Source organism: Marmota flaviventris, chromosome 19, assembly GCF_047511675.1.
Source record: "Marmota flaviventris isolate mMarFla1 chromosome 19, mMarFla1.hap1, whole genome shotgun sequence".
Classification (NCBI taxonomy): Eukaryota; Metazoa; Chordata; class Mammalia; order Rodentia; family Sciuridae; genus Marmota; species Marmota flaviventris.
In genome coordinates, this window is record NC_092516.1 from 5302555 (window position 1) to 5321009 (window position 18455).

At 54.6% G+C, this 18455-nt stretch overlaps 2 protein-coding genes across 5 annotated transcripts in view; one reads left to right on the forward strand and one right to left on the reverse strand.

Annotated features, from left to right (window-relative positions):
• Window positions 1-8030, reverse strand: part of Mgrn1 (mahogunin ring finger 1) — a 45029-nt gene extending 36999 nt beyond the window's left edge. For 3 of the 4 annotated variants that reach the window (XM_027940438.2, XM_027940439.2, XM_027940437.2), the window contains exon 1: window positions 2845-3028. In XM_027940438.2, the coding sequence (XP_027796239.1) occupies window positions 2845-2932 (88 nt within the window). In that variant the 5' untranslated portion in view covers window positions 2933-3028. Of the gene's footprint in view, window positions 1-2844; window positions 3029-7455 lie in introns of those variants that run through there. The other variant, XM_071605303.1, reaches the window with a different exon arrangement.
• A 131-nt stretch (window positions 8031-8161) lies between these two features.
• Window positions 8162-13395, forward strand: Ubald1 (UBA like domain containing 1). Its single transcript, XM_027940622.2, has 3 exons — window positions 8162-8414; window positions 11807-11869; window positions 12285-13395. Exons 1-3 carry the CDS (start codon window positions 8295-8297, stop codon window positions 12633-12635), a joined length of 534 nt encoding a protein of 177 aa, XP_027796423.1. The 5' UTR covers window positions 8162-8294; the 3' UTR covers window positions 12636-13395.
• The last annotated feature ends 5060 nt before the right edge of the window (window positions 13396-18455 follow it).

Below are 18455 nucleotides of genomic sequence, written 5' to 3' on the forward strand. Positions count from 1 at the left end.
TAAAATATTTGCAAATCATATGATTGGCAAAGGAACTGTATCAGAATACCTAGAAAACTCAATAAGAAGATAATCCAATTTTTAAAAACTAAACAAAAGATTTAAATAGCTCTCTCTCTCTCTCACACACACACACACACACACACATACACACACACACAAATACAATGGCCACTAAGCACACAAAAAGATGCTTAACATCACCAGTGACCAGGGAAATGCGAATCCCCAGCACAGTGGGGTCTCACTTCCCATCCAAGTTGGCTGAAATCGGAGCGGTGGACAAGCACTGTCGAGGATGGGGACAAACTGGCTGCCTCACACGCTGCTGGTAGGAAAAAATACAAAACAGTGCAGCCACTTTGGGAAACGGTTAGGAGGTTCTCAAAAGGTTAAACATATAGCTCCCATATGACCCAATAACTCCATGTTTAGGCCTACAGCTAGGAGAAATGAACACACAAGTGCTCATATCAACTGTATGTGAATGTTGAAGCAGCACTGATTCTAACAGCCCAAAAAAAAGGAAACAAATCAAATGTCCATTAATCAGTGAACAAACACACCATCACCACACAGAGGTATAGATGCATGCTGCAACACGGATGAATCTCAAAAACATTATGCTAAGAAGCCAGACACACGGAAAGAAGCCCTTGTGCTGCATGATTCTGTTCATGTGAGATGTCCAGGAAATTTTAAAGACAAAGCAGATCAGCCATGGGCTGGAGTGGGAGCAGAGGGCAGAAACTAACCACAAGCAAGTACAAAGAAACACCTGGGAGTGGAGATGTCTGAACTGTGGTGGTGGGTGCAGGACTCCACACACCTACAGCTCTGATGCTACACGTCAGTCACTCTCTTAAAATGGATGAGCTGCAAGGTACACAAACTGTACCTCAATAAAACTGTTAAGAGTGAAACACAATAAAAACAAACCAAATGTTGTTCAATTCAAGCTAAGAGCTATCCCAGAGCATGGTGCAAGTTCCATGAAGGAAGAAAACTGGATGTGGTTAGCAAGGACTTAAAAACACACTAGCACCCAATGATTCTTCTTGACCTCATCAAAACTGACAGACCTGAAAAGACAATTTTCTCAGAACAGTCCACAGGGGCACCCCTCTCCAAACTCTCTACAGTCCCCAATCCACCCTCAGGGCAATAATGAAGTACTGATAAGGTCCCTTCTTTTTTCCAGTGACTCTCCCCAACCTTGTCGGGTTCTCAAGAACCTGGGAAGCAAGTAAACCCCCAGACACAGGACCAGGATCCTGATGTCCCCAAGACAGATGAACAACGTGTGTGTAAGGCACCTAGAAGAATTAGGAACAGAAAGGGAAAAAACATTAGCCAGACAGGACAGCCTTTGGACTGGGCAACCCCAGAACTCTGCTATTGATGGCTACAAGGCCCAGGTGGCCCATGGGTTTCACCTGCAGTGCCAGCACCAATCAATCAGTGGCAGCTGGCGGGGTGTTCTGTGATGGATTCTGAAACCAGTCCAGGCTCAGTGGAAAGGAATGTCATGAATGATTGGCAACATCTGCCACAGTGGAATCAGAAAGTGGTGCTCTAAGTGCCACATATTTGTTGTCCTGTCCAATGGGACATTAACAGTGGTCAGGTCCCAGGTGATGGGATGTGCCACAGTAAACTTTCTGACATCTGTCATGCCACTGCTAAATCTATTAGGGTCTGGGCCAATCACCTAGTTTCCTTTTCAAATGTTAGTTTTACCAACTAACATTTGCTGAAGATTTCTAATGTGCCAGGCAAGACTTCTGAACATGGTACAAGTTACCAGCCCATTTTACAGATGAGGAAAAGGAAACAGGGGGTTAAGCAGCTTGACCAAGGTCACTCAGCCACAGACAGACAGAAAGAACACACATAGAGTCTTACAAGGGAAATGCCAGGACTTGCAACCCACACCAGTCCAGGCTGCTCTGCTGCTGTGCCTGGGACACAGCAGGCAGGGAGTTCTCCCTGCAAATAGGCAACAGCAGGTTACCAGCTGACTCCATCCCATAAGGCTACCTGGAGGCTGGACCAGTTCCTGCCCTTGTGTTCCCAGAGCCACTGACCCTCACCTTCTTTCAACCAGGGCAAGGCACTTTCTCAAACTTGATAGGACATCTGACTCACCCGGGGAATGGGTTTAAAAGGCAGGTTCCTAGGTCTCAGCAGATCAGAAGTGGAGCCTTGGATGTTTAGCAAGATGCCCTACTTGAGGGAGCAGGTGGTCCTGGACCACACTCAAAGGAAATCTGGCCTGTGGGGGTCCCAAGACACAGAGCCCACATTAGACAGGTTGCTCAGAAGGCAGCATCTGAGGGCCCCACTGGATATCCCATACGGTCGGGATTCTCTCCTTTCCACCGCAAACCACCCCACAGGAGATGGAGAGCCAGGAACTGGAGCTCAAAGTTCAGGGGGGCCACACTCTGGGAACAGGGTTTCTCAGGTCCTGGTCCCAGCGGGGCCTCCCGGCGCTGAGTCCTTGGGAAAGTCACTTCCACCTGGTGGCTCAGGTCCCTAAGCCACAAGTCAGGCAGTCCCTGTCCCCTCGCCCCCTGCCATTCCGCAGCTCTCCAGCTCGGCCTACAGCCCTGCCTCTCCTCAGCTTCGCCTTCCCGGCCGCGCCAGAGCCGCCATCCACCCGCCAGGAGCGCGGCGCCCACCCCCGGCCTCGCACCAAGCCTCCAGGACGGCGAGGCCGGCCGCGGGGGGCGAGCCACCAAGAAGGGGGCGCCGCGCGAGGGGCCGGCCCAAGGTCACCAGCCGGGAAGGGCCGCCCGGCGCTCGCGGCGTCCCCTCCCTCCGCGCCCGCCCGGCGCTCACCGGACTTCGGGGGGTAGCGGTAGGCCGAGTTGGCCTGGATGTCGATGTCCTCCACCCCCGCGATGCGGCGGCTCAGAATGGAGCCCATGGTGCGCGAGGCGGCTCGGCGGGCCGCGGCGGCGGTGTCCTGCTCACGCGGACATGGCCCGGACCAGGCCGCACGGACGCGCGTCCCCGCCGCCGCCTCGCGCCCGCCCCGCCAGGGACGTGTGGCCCCGCGCCTGCGCGCTCGCCGCCGGCCCCGCCCGTCCGCCGGGACGCACCGCCCCCTCCCGCCCGCAGGGGTAGAGGCCTCAGGTGCAGGCCCGGGGACCTCGCGCCTCTCTCTGCCCGCAGTCTCATCGTCGCCTGGGCACCCCTTGCTTTTCTGCACTGCCCAGGGTTCTCCCGCCTCTGCCTAGAAAGCCTGGGGGCCCCCGAGCCTACCTGGGTGGTTGGTGCTCACTGGGGAAATGCGCACCTGCTCAGGCCTTGGCCAGAACGCAAAGCATTCCTCCAACCTCAGCTCCAGAATGAGTACTCTTTTTTTTTTTTTTGTAAACCAGGTTGGATTGAACTTCTGGGCTCCACTGAGCCTCCTGCCTCAGCCTCCCAAGTAGCTGGGGCTTAAGGGACATGCTGCTCGCTCAATTTAGAACGACTGCATTGAAGATACGCAGCCCTAAGGAAGGTAGTAGACCTCTCCATTTTACACTGAGGCAGGAAGGAAGAAGAGCTGCATATAATGTGCTGAAAGCAAGTTTCCAAGAATCAGGGTCAAGATTGAAACCTGGCAGTTTGCAAGGGTTTTCTTGGCTTTTGACTTCACACGTCTGAAGGAGGCCACGAGAGCTTCATTTTTACCTATTTTTCACTTGAGGAACTGGGGTTCCAAGAAATGTTTCCCAAATCAAGCCTGCTGCGCCAAAAGCATAGCTAGGAAGGCTCAGGGCAGGAAAGGTCCCACCTGGTACAACTCACCATAGTGAATTAAACACACATTAAAACGGAAGCGCACATCTATAATCCCAGAGGCAAGAGGATCTGGGGTTCAAAGCCAGCCTCAGCAATGGCAAAGCACTAAGCAACTCAGTGAGACCCTGTCTCTAAATAAAATACAAAGTAGGGCTGGGGTTGTGGTTCAGTGGTAGAGCACTTGCCTAGCATGTGCTAGGAGAGTTGGGCTCTCTACCACTGAGCCACAACCCCAGCCCCCTGAAAAAATGTTTTTAAAAATTTAAATATCCTATACCTTCCCAGGGACCAGAATCCACCATCCAATGATCCTTACTATCAGGGGTTTCTTGCAAAGTCAAATTAATGACTAGAAAAGTTCAGGTTTTGGGGGCTGCCTGATTAAGTCTTCCTATTTACAAACAAGATGCACATTTACTGAACACTTAATCTGTGCCAGGCATCATACTGGGGGCTTTATGCATATTCGCTCTTTTAATTCTCTGATGTCAGTTCTATTTTCTTTCTTTTGTCTGGTGGCAGTATTGGGGATTAAACCCATGGGTGCTCTAACACTGAGCTACAAACCCAACCTTTTTTTTTTTTTTTTTTTGTACCAGGGATTAAATCCAGGAGTGTTAACCATTGAGCTACATCCCAACCCTTTTTATTTTTATTATTACTTTTTTTTTTCTATTGGGGATTGAACTCAGAAGTACTCAACCACTGAACCACATACCCATCCATTTTTTGTATTCAGAGACAGGGTCTCACTGAGTTGCTTAGCTCCTCACTTGTGCTGAGGCTGCCTTTGAACTTGCGATTCCCCTGTCTCAGCCTCCTGGGCCGCCGGGATTACAGGCATGTGCCAGCATGATCAGCATAAATTCTATTTTTATTCCCAATTTACAGAACAGAAACAGGAGGCTTGGAGAAGTGCCCTATTCTGGTTGCACAGTAAGTAAGTGATAAAGCTGGAATTTGCCCTTACCTTGGCACTCTCCTGCTTTCCCAGATAGTAATTCTCCAGTGTGCAGATTTCAAACTTCTTGTCCCTGAAGGATGAGCCTGAAGACATTCCCACCTAGTTTGGTCTTTCTTCCCTTATTTTATTTCCACTGAATCACATAACACACTTATACAGGCACACACACATATATCAGCTATGCACTTAATTTATTGCCCTACCTGGTTGCAGAAAGGGAGGGAGGGAGTCCCTAAGACCCTACTGTTTCCACTGAAAAACAGCTCTAAGAGCACACCATGGTAGGCCTTTCACTGTCTGGATGGCTTTTTTTTTTCTTTTCTTTTTTTCTTGTATTAGGAATTAAGCGCAGGGACACTTCACTGAGCTACATCCCAGCCCTTTTTTTTATTTTGAGACAGGGTTGCACTAGTTACCAGGCTGGCCTCAAATTTAGGATCATCTTGAAAGATCAAGGACAGCCTCAGCAACTTAGCAAGGCCTTTAGCAATTTGGTGAGACAGTCTCAAAATAAAAAAATAAAAAGGGCTGGGCAGTGGTAAAGAGCCCCTGGTTCAATTCCCAGTACTTAAAAAAAAAAAAAGTGATCTTTGTGCCTCAGCCTCCCAAATCTCCGGGATTACAGGTATGTGCACCAAGCCCGGCCAGCTGGACTTTCTTAAACATTCTCAGAGCTTTGGACTCAAGATGGCCCCTTCAGCAATATTTTTCCGTGCTTTCTCACACCCAGCAGGGAAACAGGTCCTTCCTGATTTGGTCCAAGCTCCACTATCAACATCTTGGGTGACTCATTTATTTATTCAACAAATATTTATCATTGCAGCTACTATATGTCAGGTGATGAACCAGGTGACAGGGATCAAATATTAGATCATGCTAGACATGGAGTCTGCAAGCTAGTAAGGAAAACATACCTCCATTAACTGGCCATGTGAACTTGTGAATGCTGGCAAGGTCCTCAACCTCCTTGGCCCTCAGGTAAGGTAAGGGTGGTGCTGCAATGGCTTCTCTCCGCCTCCCCCCATCTCCTGGCCCCAGCTGTCAGGTCCTATCCCAGCCTGCTAAGAAATCCAAAGTCCACCCTCCAGCAGGTGATCCTGGCTGAAAACAGGGTTGTTTTCTCCTTCTTTGCTACCCCTGGGGAAAAAAAGCTGGCTGAGGTGGAACATAGTGGCCATTAGGGTGACCTTCACCCTAATCAGCTTCATCAGATCAACCCCTACAAGGAGGATGCCCTGGGAGAGCTCCTCTGGGCTGGGGAAGCCTGGCCTGCTTCCCTGAGCAAGGACCCCAGTGGGCCCTGCCAAGATGGTGTCCATTCTCCTTTGTCAGAAATACAGCCTGCTGGTCCACTGGGGGCCCACTCTTCTCCCCTGGTTCTGAATGCCACAGTGTAGGCTAGATTCCAGTCGCAGTTTCCCAATCTACAAAATGGGCTTGAGCTCCCCAGAGTGATCTAGATAGAGGCAAAGAGGTGAGTGCCAGAACTCCCATAGCCAAGCCCTGCGCTGAGCCCCACAGCATGAATCCCCTATAACAGAAGTGGGAGAACTCAGAGCTTTACAAAAGAGGAACCAGAAGCCAGAGTAGGCAGCGCCTCAGGACTGATATCCAGCTGTCTGGCTCCCTAACCCACCCACCTTCCACCATACTCTGTTGCAGTCCCCATGGCAACAGTGGTAGTAGGAATCAACACTCAAAGCTGCCTCTTACTGTGTGCCTACCCTGTGCTAAGTGCTTTGCCCACATTAATTCATGAATATGATGTTTCACAGGGCTAAAGGGCAATTCTCAGCAAGAGCAAAAATATCCTGGCACCATCAGGGTTTGCAAAAACCGATGGTCCCTGAGTGATCCCTACATAGCAGAAAAGATGCCAAAACCCCATTTCCTGTGGACAGATAGTTCTGCCAGGACTAAGGTGTTTGTATAGGGAAGGGGGACATTAAGTGTCCTCTCCCTCCCCATGGGCCAAGCTCCTAGCTCCAGCCCTCAGAAGTCTGACTCATTTCCCTCCCCAGCCCTCTGAGCTATCCTGATGCACCAGCCTCACCCACTTCCCTTCCCCTTTCAGGCCCTGTCCACCAGTCCTCCAAGTAAGGCTCCCCAAGAATACTGCAGGCTGGTCCTCCATTTCCCAGAAATCGTCTAATTGGGACTGAACCTCTCAGCCACCTTTGGTCCCCATACTGTCACAACCACAGTGTTCCTAATTCTGAACAAGGGATCAGATCAGTGGCCCTTAGCCCACACCCAGGGCCTGTGCTTGCCTCCTTAGGGACTCTCCATACTAGCAGTGATGCTCTTGTCAGCGAGACTTGAACTTTGAACCTAGGCTCCCCTCCCCGCTAGCCGTCCGTCTGGTTTGGCTCTCCTGGAGCTCTGGTTCTCAAGGGCCCGGCAAACAGTGGCTCAAGAAAATAAAGTGGGGCCAGGGAGCCCAAGGAACCGAGCCAAGGTCACTCGGAGCGAGGTGACGGAGAAAGACCTCGGCCGCAGCCTCTCACCGCCCGCGACCCTGACAGCCCAGAGCCGGCGCAGCGGGCTCTCCCACCGGCGACCGGAAGCGCCATGTGAGGAGCTGTAAACACAGCCCGCAACGCCCCACCCCCGCTTCTAGCCCCGCCCCACGGCCACGTGACGCACCCCGCCCGCCCCCGCCGCCGCCTCATTGGGTGGCCAGCTTTGTTTACCTTATATGGCCAGGTCCTAACACCCGACGGCGGTCTATTGGTAGAGGCGAGGCCTCACTCAGCTGACGTCACTCAGGACGGAAAGATGCAAATAAACCGGAGCATTATGGGAATGGAAGTCCCAGGCCACTCCGGAACTGTCTCCGCGTGGTCCTGGCGCCCGTACGTCTTTGCACTGAGGATCAGGTTTATGAGTGGGAAAGCGGATACAGCAGGGATGGGGACCCCGAAGCGACAGGGGACAGGGGACGTCGCCCTCGCCAGCCTCTAATGGGCGCCGTCACTTCCCTAGGTGTTCCTCGAGTGTGGCGAGCCGAAAGCCAGGCTGCGGAGGGCGGTGCGGGAGTGTGCTGCGAACCTCGGAAGGCTTCTTGGAGGCGGCGACTTCAAGCAGAGTCTCGCAGGGCAGACTGGCTAACCGAATGATGTTTGTTGTGTACCAGTTTTCGGGGCCTTGCAGCCTAATACAGTGAATTCTGCCCCTGAGCCCCCCTAACACGGGCACATGAGCCACAGCGAGGTGCCCGAGCCCCGTGGTGGGCGTCCGCGCCCCCGCACACACCTGGGACCTAGTCCCCCGACCCTGCATCCCGCCCCCAGCGGGGCGCGGGCGTGCGCACCGTAGGCGCTCGGCGTCCACGCGCCCGCCCCGGCCCGGCGGCCCGACTGGCGGCGGGGGCGGCGCGGACTACAGGTCCCAGCATGCCCCGCCGGCCGCGAGGCGGTGAGTCAGAACGCACGGTAAATATTTGTATTAGCCGAGCCGGCTCGCTAATGGTGGACGCGTGAGGCGGAGGCGCGAGCGGCGCAGAGGCCGGAGCGGGCAGCGCGGCGGCGCCATGTCCGTGAACATGGACGAGCTCAAGCACCAGGTCATGATCAACCAGTTCGTGCTGACGGCGGGCTGCGCGGCCGACCAGGCGAAGCAGCTGCTGCAGGCGGCCCACTGGCAGTTCGAGGTGCGCGGGGCGGCGCGGGCGGACACGTGCCGGAGTGCGCTCGCCAGACTGCGCCGCGGCTTCCCCGAGGGTCCGGCCCCGGCCGGGCCTCGCCGCCGGCGGCCCGGACGGGGACCCCCCCCTTTGTCCGGGTAACGGCCGAGGGCGGGGCCCGGGCGGGTGACCGGAAGGAGGACGCCCCGGGCCTGGCCGAGCGGGCCGTAGGGCGGAGCCGTCCGGAGCGAGCGGGCGGCCGGCCGAGGGTCGGTGTGCCCGGTGGGCAGCCTGGAGACGGGTGCGTACACGTACATGTGCATCCGTGTTTACGCACGCACCGCGCCTCGGCGTCAGCGGGGCTGTCAGCGGGGCACCTCGAAGGTTGTGGGCTTGTGGGCGCTGTGCCGGCGCGCGTCCCGTCGGCTGCAGCTGTGTCTGAGCGCGTGTGCCGTGTGCCCACTGTGTACGCTTGCGGCTGGTGGCAGATGGGCCCAGCACGGCGTGCATTGCGGTGTGCTGGAGCCCCACACTATAGCGTGGGGATGTGTATCTGTGTCCCCCGTTGCAGAGGTGTGCCGGTGGGCGGTCGCTGCGTGGGGGTCCAGATGCCCTTGGTGCTGGCAAGGGAACTCTACCTGGGCGGTCTCTCCGGGGACAGTGTGTTCCCTGGATCTCAGGCCAGCTAGCAGGAAGACCCCAGTCTGACTCCCAGTCTCCCATTTTCCCGCTAACCTGGAGGGTAATAGTGCCCCCCACCCACAGCTGTTTGTATTGCCAAGAGGCCAACTGATCTCCCAACTCAACGGCCCCCTGAATCACCCCTTGGTGGCATCTAGGATGAGGCCAGAGAACCTGGAGCTGTGTCCCTCAGCCATTCTAGTGTCTGTCCGGCAATGGCCCAAGAACCAGTTTTCCTATGGGAGCCACCTAGGGGAAGGTGCTTGAGCTTCCAGGAAGAACCAAGAACCCCTAGAGTGACACTCAGCTTCTTTCAGGTGCAGTGGGGATCAGAATGACCCCACCTTGGGACAGTCTGTCAAGGTAGTGGCCCATCCACCCAGATGAATCCTTTCTCTCTTTACTTGCCTCCTTTCTCTAAGAGACTTCTGGGTCATTGTTCCTGTGCTGGCCTCAGGAGAGGGGAGGCTGCTCTCTGCAGCCTCAGTTTCTAAACCTGTCTCTAAGGGGAGCAGTGAGAGTCAGCCTCTAATGCCTGAATGGCCAGATCTGCCCCCTCCTCCCTTTAGTCTCTTGGGGACACTCCACACCTCTCCAACAACCCTAATCAGCCCTGATGTCTCTAGGGCTGGATGTGGCAAAACTTGCAAAACCACATTCATGGCAGTTTGTGGAGTCCCGTGTCTACCTGCAGGGCTCCCACCCTGTCTGAGCTGGGCAGGCAGGTGTCCTGTTGGAACTGGGCCCTGTGTGCAGGATGCTCAGCTTATCCCTCTGTGCCTGCCACTCAGGCTGCATCCTTCAGATAGCACAGGGTGGGCTGAAAATGTAGTTCTGAAGATTGCAGTGTCTGGGGAAGAGGGGCAGGACATCCTGCAGACTAGAGGGGCTGAGGGATAGAAGTCCTGTGCCCTTGGCTCCCTGAGTCTGTTCCACTATCTGTAAAATGGGGGATACTAGGTAAGGAGTCAGTGGGCTGCGAACCTCCAATCTCAAGTCTCTGGCCAGGAGTGAGGGCTCCTCATAGTTAGCCCATCCTCCTCCATGTCTGCCTCTCACCTGACTGATGGCATACAACAGGACCAGGCAGTGTTTCTGGGTCACATTCTTGATTCAGGTGCTAATGGGGGCAGAGGCTGCAGGGGGAGGGGGACTCTGTTTAGCTAGGCAGATGTTTCTCAATGGAGGACTCACACTGTGGCCTTTGGAGGACAGAGTTGGCTATGTCCCCTGGGCTGGGGGGAGCAGCCACTGCTGCTAGAGGGTCTTGGCACCAGGAGAGGTGCTTAGAGACCAGCTTCCATGCCTGAGCTCCTACATACTCTGGGTTTGGGAACCCAGAGTAGGGTGTCTCCAGCAGGAAATTCTTAGAATAATTTAAATTTTCTTAAAAAAAAAAAAAAGAAGAAGAAGAAACAGCAGCCCCTGAGGGCAAGCCCTGGGAGCAAGGCTGGGTTTCTGGGTCTGTTGGGCAGAGGAGGGCCAGGAAGTCAAGCTGGCATTGGGCAGCTTAGGCTGGGTGGAAGTGGCTCCAGGGCCCAGCTTGGGACATAGCAGGGCTTCTAGGACCCCTCACATGCTTGACAGGGGACACCCAGCACAGCAAGAGCAGTGCCTTGATTTCCCGCAGGATCCTGAGGCAGAACACGGTGAACACCAGACCTCCAGAGGAGCTGAGCTGGTCCCTGTAAGGGTTGCTTCCACCTCCTTTGCCACTGCCCTCCTCATCCAGTCCCAAAGACTGCCTGGCGCCTCAGTCCTGGCCCAGACTGCACCTCTGCTTTTTGCCAATCAAATGACCCTGAATGGGTCACTTCATCCTCAGTTTCCTTTTCAATAAAATGGTTGATTCCAGTCTCAGTCTCTGGAGTTGATACGTGCCCCATTTTGATGGACCCATACTCTGAGGGGCCGTATTTGGTGTGATAACCGTGTGGAGTACCATACCAGGCACCAACAGGTGGCCTGGGAGTGCATTTGTCCTGGGAGCTATCTCAGTCCCTTGGTGGGTTCACCTACTGGCCACTTTGAGGACATTTCTTAGGAGGCACAAGTGAGTAAGTGTAAAACACATGCTCCTATCAAGTTCCAGTGATCTTGGGTAGTCATGCTGCAGGAGGGGAACCTGGGTACCAGCTAGTCCAGTCTCTTATGATATAGATGGAGCAGCTGAGGCCCAGATAGGGGCAGGGCCACATGGTCAGCCAGAGGTGGAGCTGGGCCAAGAAGCAGATCTCCACTCTCCAGGGTTCAACACCTTCCTCGAGATTCCATAGTTCCCACACGAGAAAATGGGCTCAGAGAAAAGTAGGGACTTACCGCCCATAAAGGTGGTGACAGAGCCAGGCCAGGATCTCCTGAATCAGAGACTGGGGACTGTATGGGCTAGTTAGGGTCATGCAGCCTTTCCCCAGGAGACAAGGCAAAGCCCAGCGACAGTGTCAGGAATGTGTGTGTGAGGGAGGGTCCTCTGCAAGCAGGAAGCACTTGGCAGGGGTAGGCAATGTTGCTAGAATGTACACTGCTCACCTGACCTGCCCTGGGTTCCATGGCACCTTGGGCAGTGGAAGGATTGAGTGGTAACAGGTGCACTGCTGGTCCTTAGCCATTTCAACTGACCCTGTCCTAATAGAAGGTCAGGCCAGGATCACACAAAGCCCCAGAAGATCCTGAGAACAGGAACAGCCATGGGGCTGGGCAGGGTCCTAGAGGATAAGCACAGCCTTTTCTTCCTGCAGACAGCCCTCAGCGCCTTTTTCCAGGAGACCAACATACCCTACAGCCACCACCATCACCAGATGGTAAGTGTCCCCTGGAGACCCAAAGGTGGCCAGGCTGGGGATTCTCAGTCTTGCGCAGGGAAGGAGGAGGCTGAGCCGGTTGAGTATATGAGCATCCCACCAGGGGCGTGCAGTAGAGGAGGGCTGTGCACAGGGCTCTGGGCAGCCTGGGTTCAGTGGGACCTGGGGCACGCCAGCCCTTGGAGGTTGGTGCTACTCACTCTGAAGCCTCTCAGGGATGCCAGGCCAATCAAGGGTGCTGGGCAAGCTTCATGACCCCTGAGCTAGCAGGCCCCATGCCTGGTGGTATGGATCTACTGCACAGGCCTGTCCATGGGGTGGGTCAGGTCGGGGTGCTGCACCTAGGAAGGGACACAGGAGCTTCCTGACAGGAGCTGGGCCTTCATTTCTCCCTCTCTTCTTTCTTCCCCCACAGATGTGCACTCCTGCCAACACCCCTGCCACACCCCCCAACTTCCCTGACGCCCTCACCATGTTCTCCCGTCTCAAGGCTTCTGAGAGCTTCCACGGAGGCAGCAGCGGGAGCCCAATGGCCATGACAGCCACCTCGCCCCCACCACACCTCCCCCATGCCGCCACGGGCAGCTTTGCAGCACCCAGCTGGCCAACTGCAGCCTCACCCCCCGGAGGCCCACAGCACCACCAGCCACAGCCACCCCTGTGGACTCCGGCACCCCCTTCCCCGCCTTCAGACTGGCCACCCCTGGCCCCCCAACAGGCTGCCTCAGAACCCAGGGCCCACCCTGCTATGGAGGCAGAGAGATAAGGGAGGCCCCTCCCCCCTCCCGGAGGCCAGGACCCCGTGGGGCGGGGGAGAGGACGTCTCCATGGGCCCCCTTGACCCCTTCTCTGTCTGCGCCCCTGTGCCCCAGAGCCCTGGAGGGGGTGATGGGACTCTACCCAGGCGGGTGTGTGTCGTGCCAGCATGCACAGCTGCACTCATGCGAGTTCACGGAGCACAGGCACACAGCCCCCAGCTCGCATGGACTTGGCTCAAGAGTGGCTTAGGTACCTGATGGACGGCACCTTGGAGACCAACAAGCCTTCCCAAGAGGACTCACCCACCCTCCCCTGACCCAGCCCAGGGGTGCTCCAGGCAGTCACCCAGTGGAGACATGGCCAGCTCCTGACTTGGCGCTCCGCGGGGCTGGCAGGCCTAGGTCCCTACACTTGGGAATGCAGAGCCTTCTCCGCATGTGCGTTGTGTAGCTGTGTCTGTATTTATACGTTTGTCACTCTTTAAAAAGCAACCTAGATTACGGGGCAGCTGGACTTTGCATGTTAGAGTGAGCCCCAAGCCCCTTGCCCACCACCCTTCCCCTCAGGGCCTTGCCTCACCCCAGCCCCTTGTCAGCCAGCATTGCTCTTTCCTGCAGAGAAAAGGATTATGGGAAACTCCAGGACTCCTCCCACTATCCCCAGCGCCTGCCTGCTGGGGCTGCCTGCATGCCTCCCCCAGAACCCAGGGGTACCTGATTCCTATCTCCTTTCCCCATTTTAACAGAAGAGAAGAAAATTCCAAACCACCCCAGGCTTTGTGGTCTTGCCTTGTGCCCTAGGCTTTGCTGCCAGCTTGCTCTGGATAAGAATGCCTAGCAGTGTCCAGGCCACTCCAGTCTCACCCAGCTCCACACTGCTGCCTATCACTGTCTTTGTTCACAACCTGTCCTGGAATCTTCCTACCCACCCAAGGCTTTTCCCATGAAGTTAGTTTTCTGGCTTGTGATTCCAGAATACCACCCCTCTTCCTGCTTAGGACAGATCTCGACCCCCAGTTTTGAGTGAGCAGGACTAATGACTGCTTCCCTCTTCCTGGGCTTCACATAGGACTTTTCTTGGATCCTCTGTGTTCAGCCTCACAGCACAGCTAGTAGGGCAGCCCACTGGCCCCAGTCCACCTGGGAAACCTGGGTATGGAGGAGGGAAGGGGAGTCCACTCTGCAGTTTTTCCACTCTGGGATGGAAGAAATTCTCAGTCCCCCACAAGTGGTAGGGAAATGCTTTGCAGAGTTAGTTTGTGTTTTGGATCATCTGCCATGTGGGTAAGGGCATGGGCCCTTCCCAGGGGCAGACTGCTGGGTGGTTCTAAGGGTCAGCTCTGCACAAGATAGCACACAGTCTAGATTCTGCACAGTGGGATGCTGGGTAGCATTTTTAAAAAGTAACCAATAGCCCCTAGGGGACCAAAGTGGGCCCCAGATTAACAGCATCACCCAGTCCCCAGCTCAGAGCCTCTGGTACCAAAAGCAACACCAAAGTGTCAGATGCCCTACATATCTTTACTAAATGCTGGAGTTTGGGGTGTCATTCGGAGCCCATGTCTGCCCTTGGGGCCACTGTGGGCTGGGCCTGCAGGTCTCAGTCATTTTGAAGGCAGAAGGAACTTGGAAGCTCCTGTAGATCTGGCCTTTCCAACGCTGGCACTGTTGACATCGGGAACTGGACTGCTGTCCCCTGTAGTATGGGTGTCCTCTACATCGAGATATCAAGTAGCATCCCAGAAGCCTACCCTAGAAACAGTAGCTCCACCAGTTGTGACAATCAAAAATATCTACTGATACCTGCTTTCGGAGAAGTCACCCCAGTGGAGGGCTCCTATCTAATCCTGCGGTTTGCATACCTGGCTGCCCTTCTGTATCAGAATTTGGGGAGAAGACCCCAGTGGATACCTGTGATCCATCTGCCTAAACTAATGCCACTCACTTTACACTTCAAAAAAGTGAGCTTTATGGTGTGCCAGTTATGCCAGCAAAGCTGTTACTAAAAATAAAAGCACTCCTAGAGGATTCTGATGCAGCTGCCCCTCACGTGGTACAGCTACCAGACTCCTGCTTCCCAAACCTGCAGACCAAGAAGGTCCCTGAGTGCTTGTCAGTCATGCTTGAGGCAGCTGCTTCAGAGGAGAGGCCTAGACTGACTGACAGTTAAGTGTCCTAGGAAAGGAGGGGTCTTTGGGCAGAGTAGGCTGGAACAGGGCCTGGGAATCTGTTTCCCAATGGATGCCAAAGCTGTGCCGGGTATGCTTTCAGGCCCTGGCCTGAGCATCCTGTAGACAAGGGAGGGGCTGCAAGAGTGGTCCAGGACTAGCAGGGTGGCCCACAAAGACACCACATGCCTCACAACTCGAGTGTGACAACATGGGACCTTCTGCAGCTTAATTCAAACCTGAAGCTGAAAAGCAAAACAGACCAGCGACAACACATGTTCGAAAGGAAGATGGCTAAAAAGCTAAGGAGCTGAAGTTTCAGGACAGACTCCAAATTCTAGGCCTCCCTCAGCTGTGCTTCATAGCAGCACTGGGAGCTTCCTGAACAGCAGGAAAATCACCTTGTTACTTAGAAGGCCAGTGCATCTGAGCTGATCATGCCCTGTTCGCCACTGGGCTGGTGCTCCAAACGACTTACGACAGTCTCCAAAATTCCACTCTAAAAGTACGCTACTGTGCTGGGTGTGGTGGTGCACACTTGTAATCCCAGTGCCTCTGGAGGCTGAGGTAAGAGGATCACAAGTTCGAGGGCAGCCTTAGCAACTTAGCAAGACCCATCTCAAAAAATAAAAAGGGCTGGGGATGTAACTCAGTGGTAAAGAGCCTCTGGGTTCAATCCCTGGTACCAAAAAATTAAGAAATAAATCAAAACCATCGTTGCTATCCATGAGTCTGCTCAAAAACAACGTGCTTCAGGCTCTTCATGCCTTGATTCCCAGAAAGGAAGGGCAGCACGTGGGAACAAAGCCTGCACGCGGGTGATGAGCAGTGGCTGCTGCCTTCGGGTCTGCTTTGGGCGAGGGCACATCTCAGGGCTCACAAACCCTCAGCCCTGCCAGGTGCTGGTGTGGCCTGTGCAGTACTGCACACGTTGTAAGGCATTTACCAACTTTTTAAATTGTGATAAGCCTGCCTTTTGACGTATCCTGGGGAACTGGAATGTATGGCCCAAATTCCCTCAAGGCCACAAGTGGCTGGTATTGACCACATGCTGGGACACAGCCTGGCCCACCTCTGCTGGCTAGCCCCTGTACTGCCTTGGAATCTGCTGGACTCAACAGGAGCTTGCTTTTCACCATGAGCAGCTGCAGAAATAAACATCCCTGCTCCATGGGGAGGGCCTGGCAGATGAGCAAGACACTGAGCTGTCTTCTGCTGTGGGCAGGCTCCTCCTCTGACTTAGAAGGCCAGTGCAAAGACAGAAGGGCTTCTTGTGCTGCGAGAGTCCTGGACACCAGGCCACACCCAGGTCTGCTGGGTGTCCCCAGGGTCTCTCCAGTGGCCCCACCAGGGCTGTCTGAAAACACACAGCAGCCAGCCCATAGAACCACACTGTCCCACTGACTGCCGCCCTGCAGGTCTCAGAGGGGCTCTGCCCAGCATCGCTCCCCAGCCAAGGACAGATGAGTCTTTGACTTGGATCTACCTCCCTGGGTGGGAGGCCGATGGGCTTGGCCAAGATGGCATCTTCGTGCAAGGTTGTTTGTAACTCCTGCGGTTGGAAAGGGTTTCTCTCTGGGCTGGTAGCCACAGCTTATACTTGGGTAATATGTATATTTCAAATGAGCCTTAAAAGAACTCAGCTGTTTGGGGGTAGGTAAGACCGAGTTCTGGGGAGGACAGTAGTGGCTCTCCTTTTTGCCAAGGCCTTGTCAGTGGCACACCACGTGGCACCAGGCGCCTGTGGGTAAAATCCTGCTCTGCCCTTAGGAGCCATTTCTGAGCTGGGGCCACAGCTCCCCTGGCTGCATTGGAGAAGGATGAGAGCTGAGCCCCCCACTGCCCCTGACAGTACCCAGCAGGTGTGGCCTCTTGGGCAAGGGCCAGAGAGTTAGGGCCTCATCCTATGAGCCTGGGCCTGTTGAGACCCTTGGTCTGCCCCCATACAGCTGAGGCAGCTCAAAGCATGTGGTCACTGTGGTAATTTGGCAAAGGATGAAGGTTTGTTTCGAGTCTCTGCTGACACTCAGCCTGGGTGGCTGTGGGCAAGGGCGCTGGGAGCCTGAGCCCTGGTGGCCACTAGAGAAGGGACCAGCAAGTCCCACCCATGTAGAGAAGGCAAGGCCACTCTCTGCAGAGAGCACCCAGCCAGTCCCCTCATCCATGGTCAGAAAGATGGAAGATTTTATTCTGGGAAGAAGTTGCCAAAATACTCATCTGTGACATGGAGGTGGGGCTGGGGCTGTGCGAACCAGTGGCCCCCGAAGTGGCTTGGAGAGGTGAGTCACTGGGGTTCGGCGGAGCTTGGCCTCATTTGAACACAGTCCTTGGAAAAAGAAACAACCAGTCAGGCCAGGGGTGGTCTCAGGTGAGTAGCTGGTGAGGGGAATGGGGACCAGTAGGAATGGTCAGGCATGCTGAGTCCCCAGACACTGATGGCCTCCCAGGCCAGGGGCTCCCCCTCCACACCACTCCCTGGCAGAGCCTGGAGCCCAGCCCTTGGTCCTCCCCAGGACCCTCCCCTCTCCAGCTCACTGCTGGACAGTTCTCCCCGCCAGCCCCCAGGTCCAAGATTCTAGTGAACACTGGCGTGGGGCTGAGATCTCGCCCCAAACCTGTATAGAGTTGTTTTCATCACTGAAATGGAACAGAGCAGTCAGCAGTAGCAACAGGAAGGCGGGAAAACAGCAGAGGCGTGAAAAAGGCAAGGGAGAGCAAGACAGGAGAGGGGAAGGGAGGGACGGGAACCTCCAAAAGGAGCAGGCCAGGTGGAGCCCAGGGCAGGGGGCAGGGGGTGATCCCTGGCTCTGTGTTCTGAGGCTGGTCTCTAAATTGCCAGTGAGAGCTTGTGACCTCCTGGTTTGCTTTTCCCACCAGATGCATGGGCTGTGAGCTAGGGAAGCTGCTAGACTCAAAACAGGCCTGTGGTGCTCGGCCCGGAAGGGATGGTGCAATCCTGGAATACCCTAGGAGCGTTGCACCCATTTCCTCGTGGATCAGCTAAGAAGTAAACAGAAACAATCCAATTCATGACAGCAGTTACCAACATGAAAGAAAAAGATGCACACGGTCAAATTTGGTTCCCATGGGAAACTGGACTTAGTAAAAATAATGGCCCCCAAGCAAGGTGGGCAAAGGCAGGAGCTGTCATGGGAACTGCTTCTGATGGCATCGTTCAGAAGAATAAAAAGGAAAGGGATCAGGGGCCGGGTTGTGGCTCAGTGGCAGAGTGCTTGCCTAGCATGTGTGAGGCACTGGGTTCGATCCTCAGCACCACATAAAAATAGAAATAAATTTTTAAAAAGGCTTTATTAAAAAAAAAAGAAAATAATTTTTTAAAAAGGAAAGGGATTATTTTAAAACCATTTTAACTGTTGTATTCAAAATTGGTCAGGGAATTCAAGTGGCTTAGTGGCAAATTCACTTGAAAGCCATGTTTTTTTGTGAAGAGATAAGAAGGCTGTGTTGGAGAAGAAGTTTGGGTTGTTTGTATTTATATGTAGAGTTAAAATAGTTACTTAATCAATATGGGGGGGTCCCCTGTGCAGACCTATTTGGTTTGCCCAGGGGCCGTTTCCTGAACCAGCTCCAGGGCCCCGGGTCTCACCCGGGGGAGTAGATGGGACCTGAGACTTGTGGGGACACAGGAAGGGTAGGGGC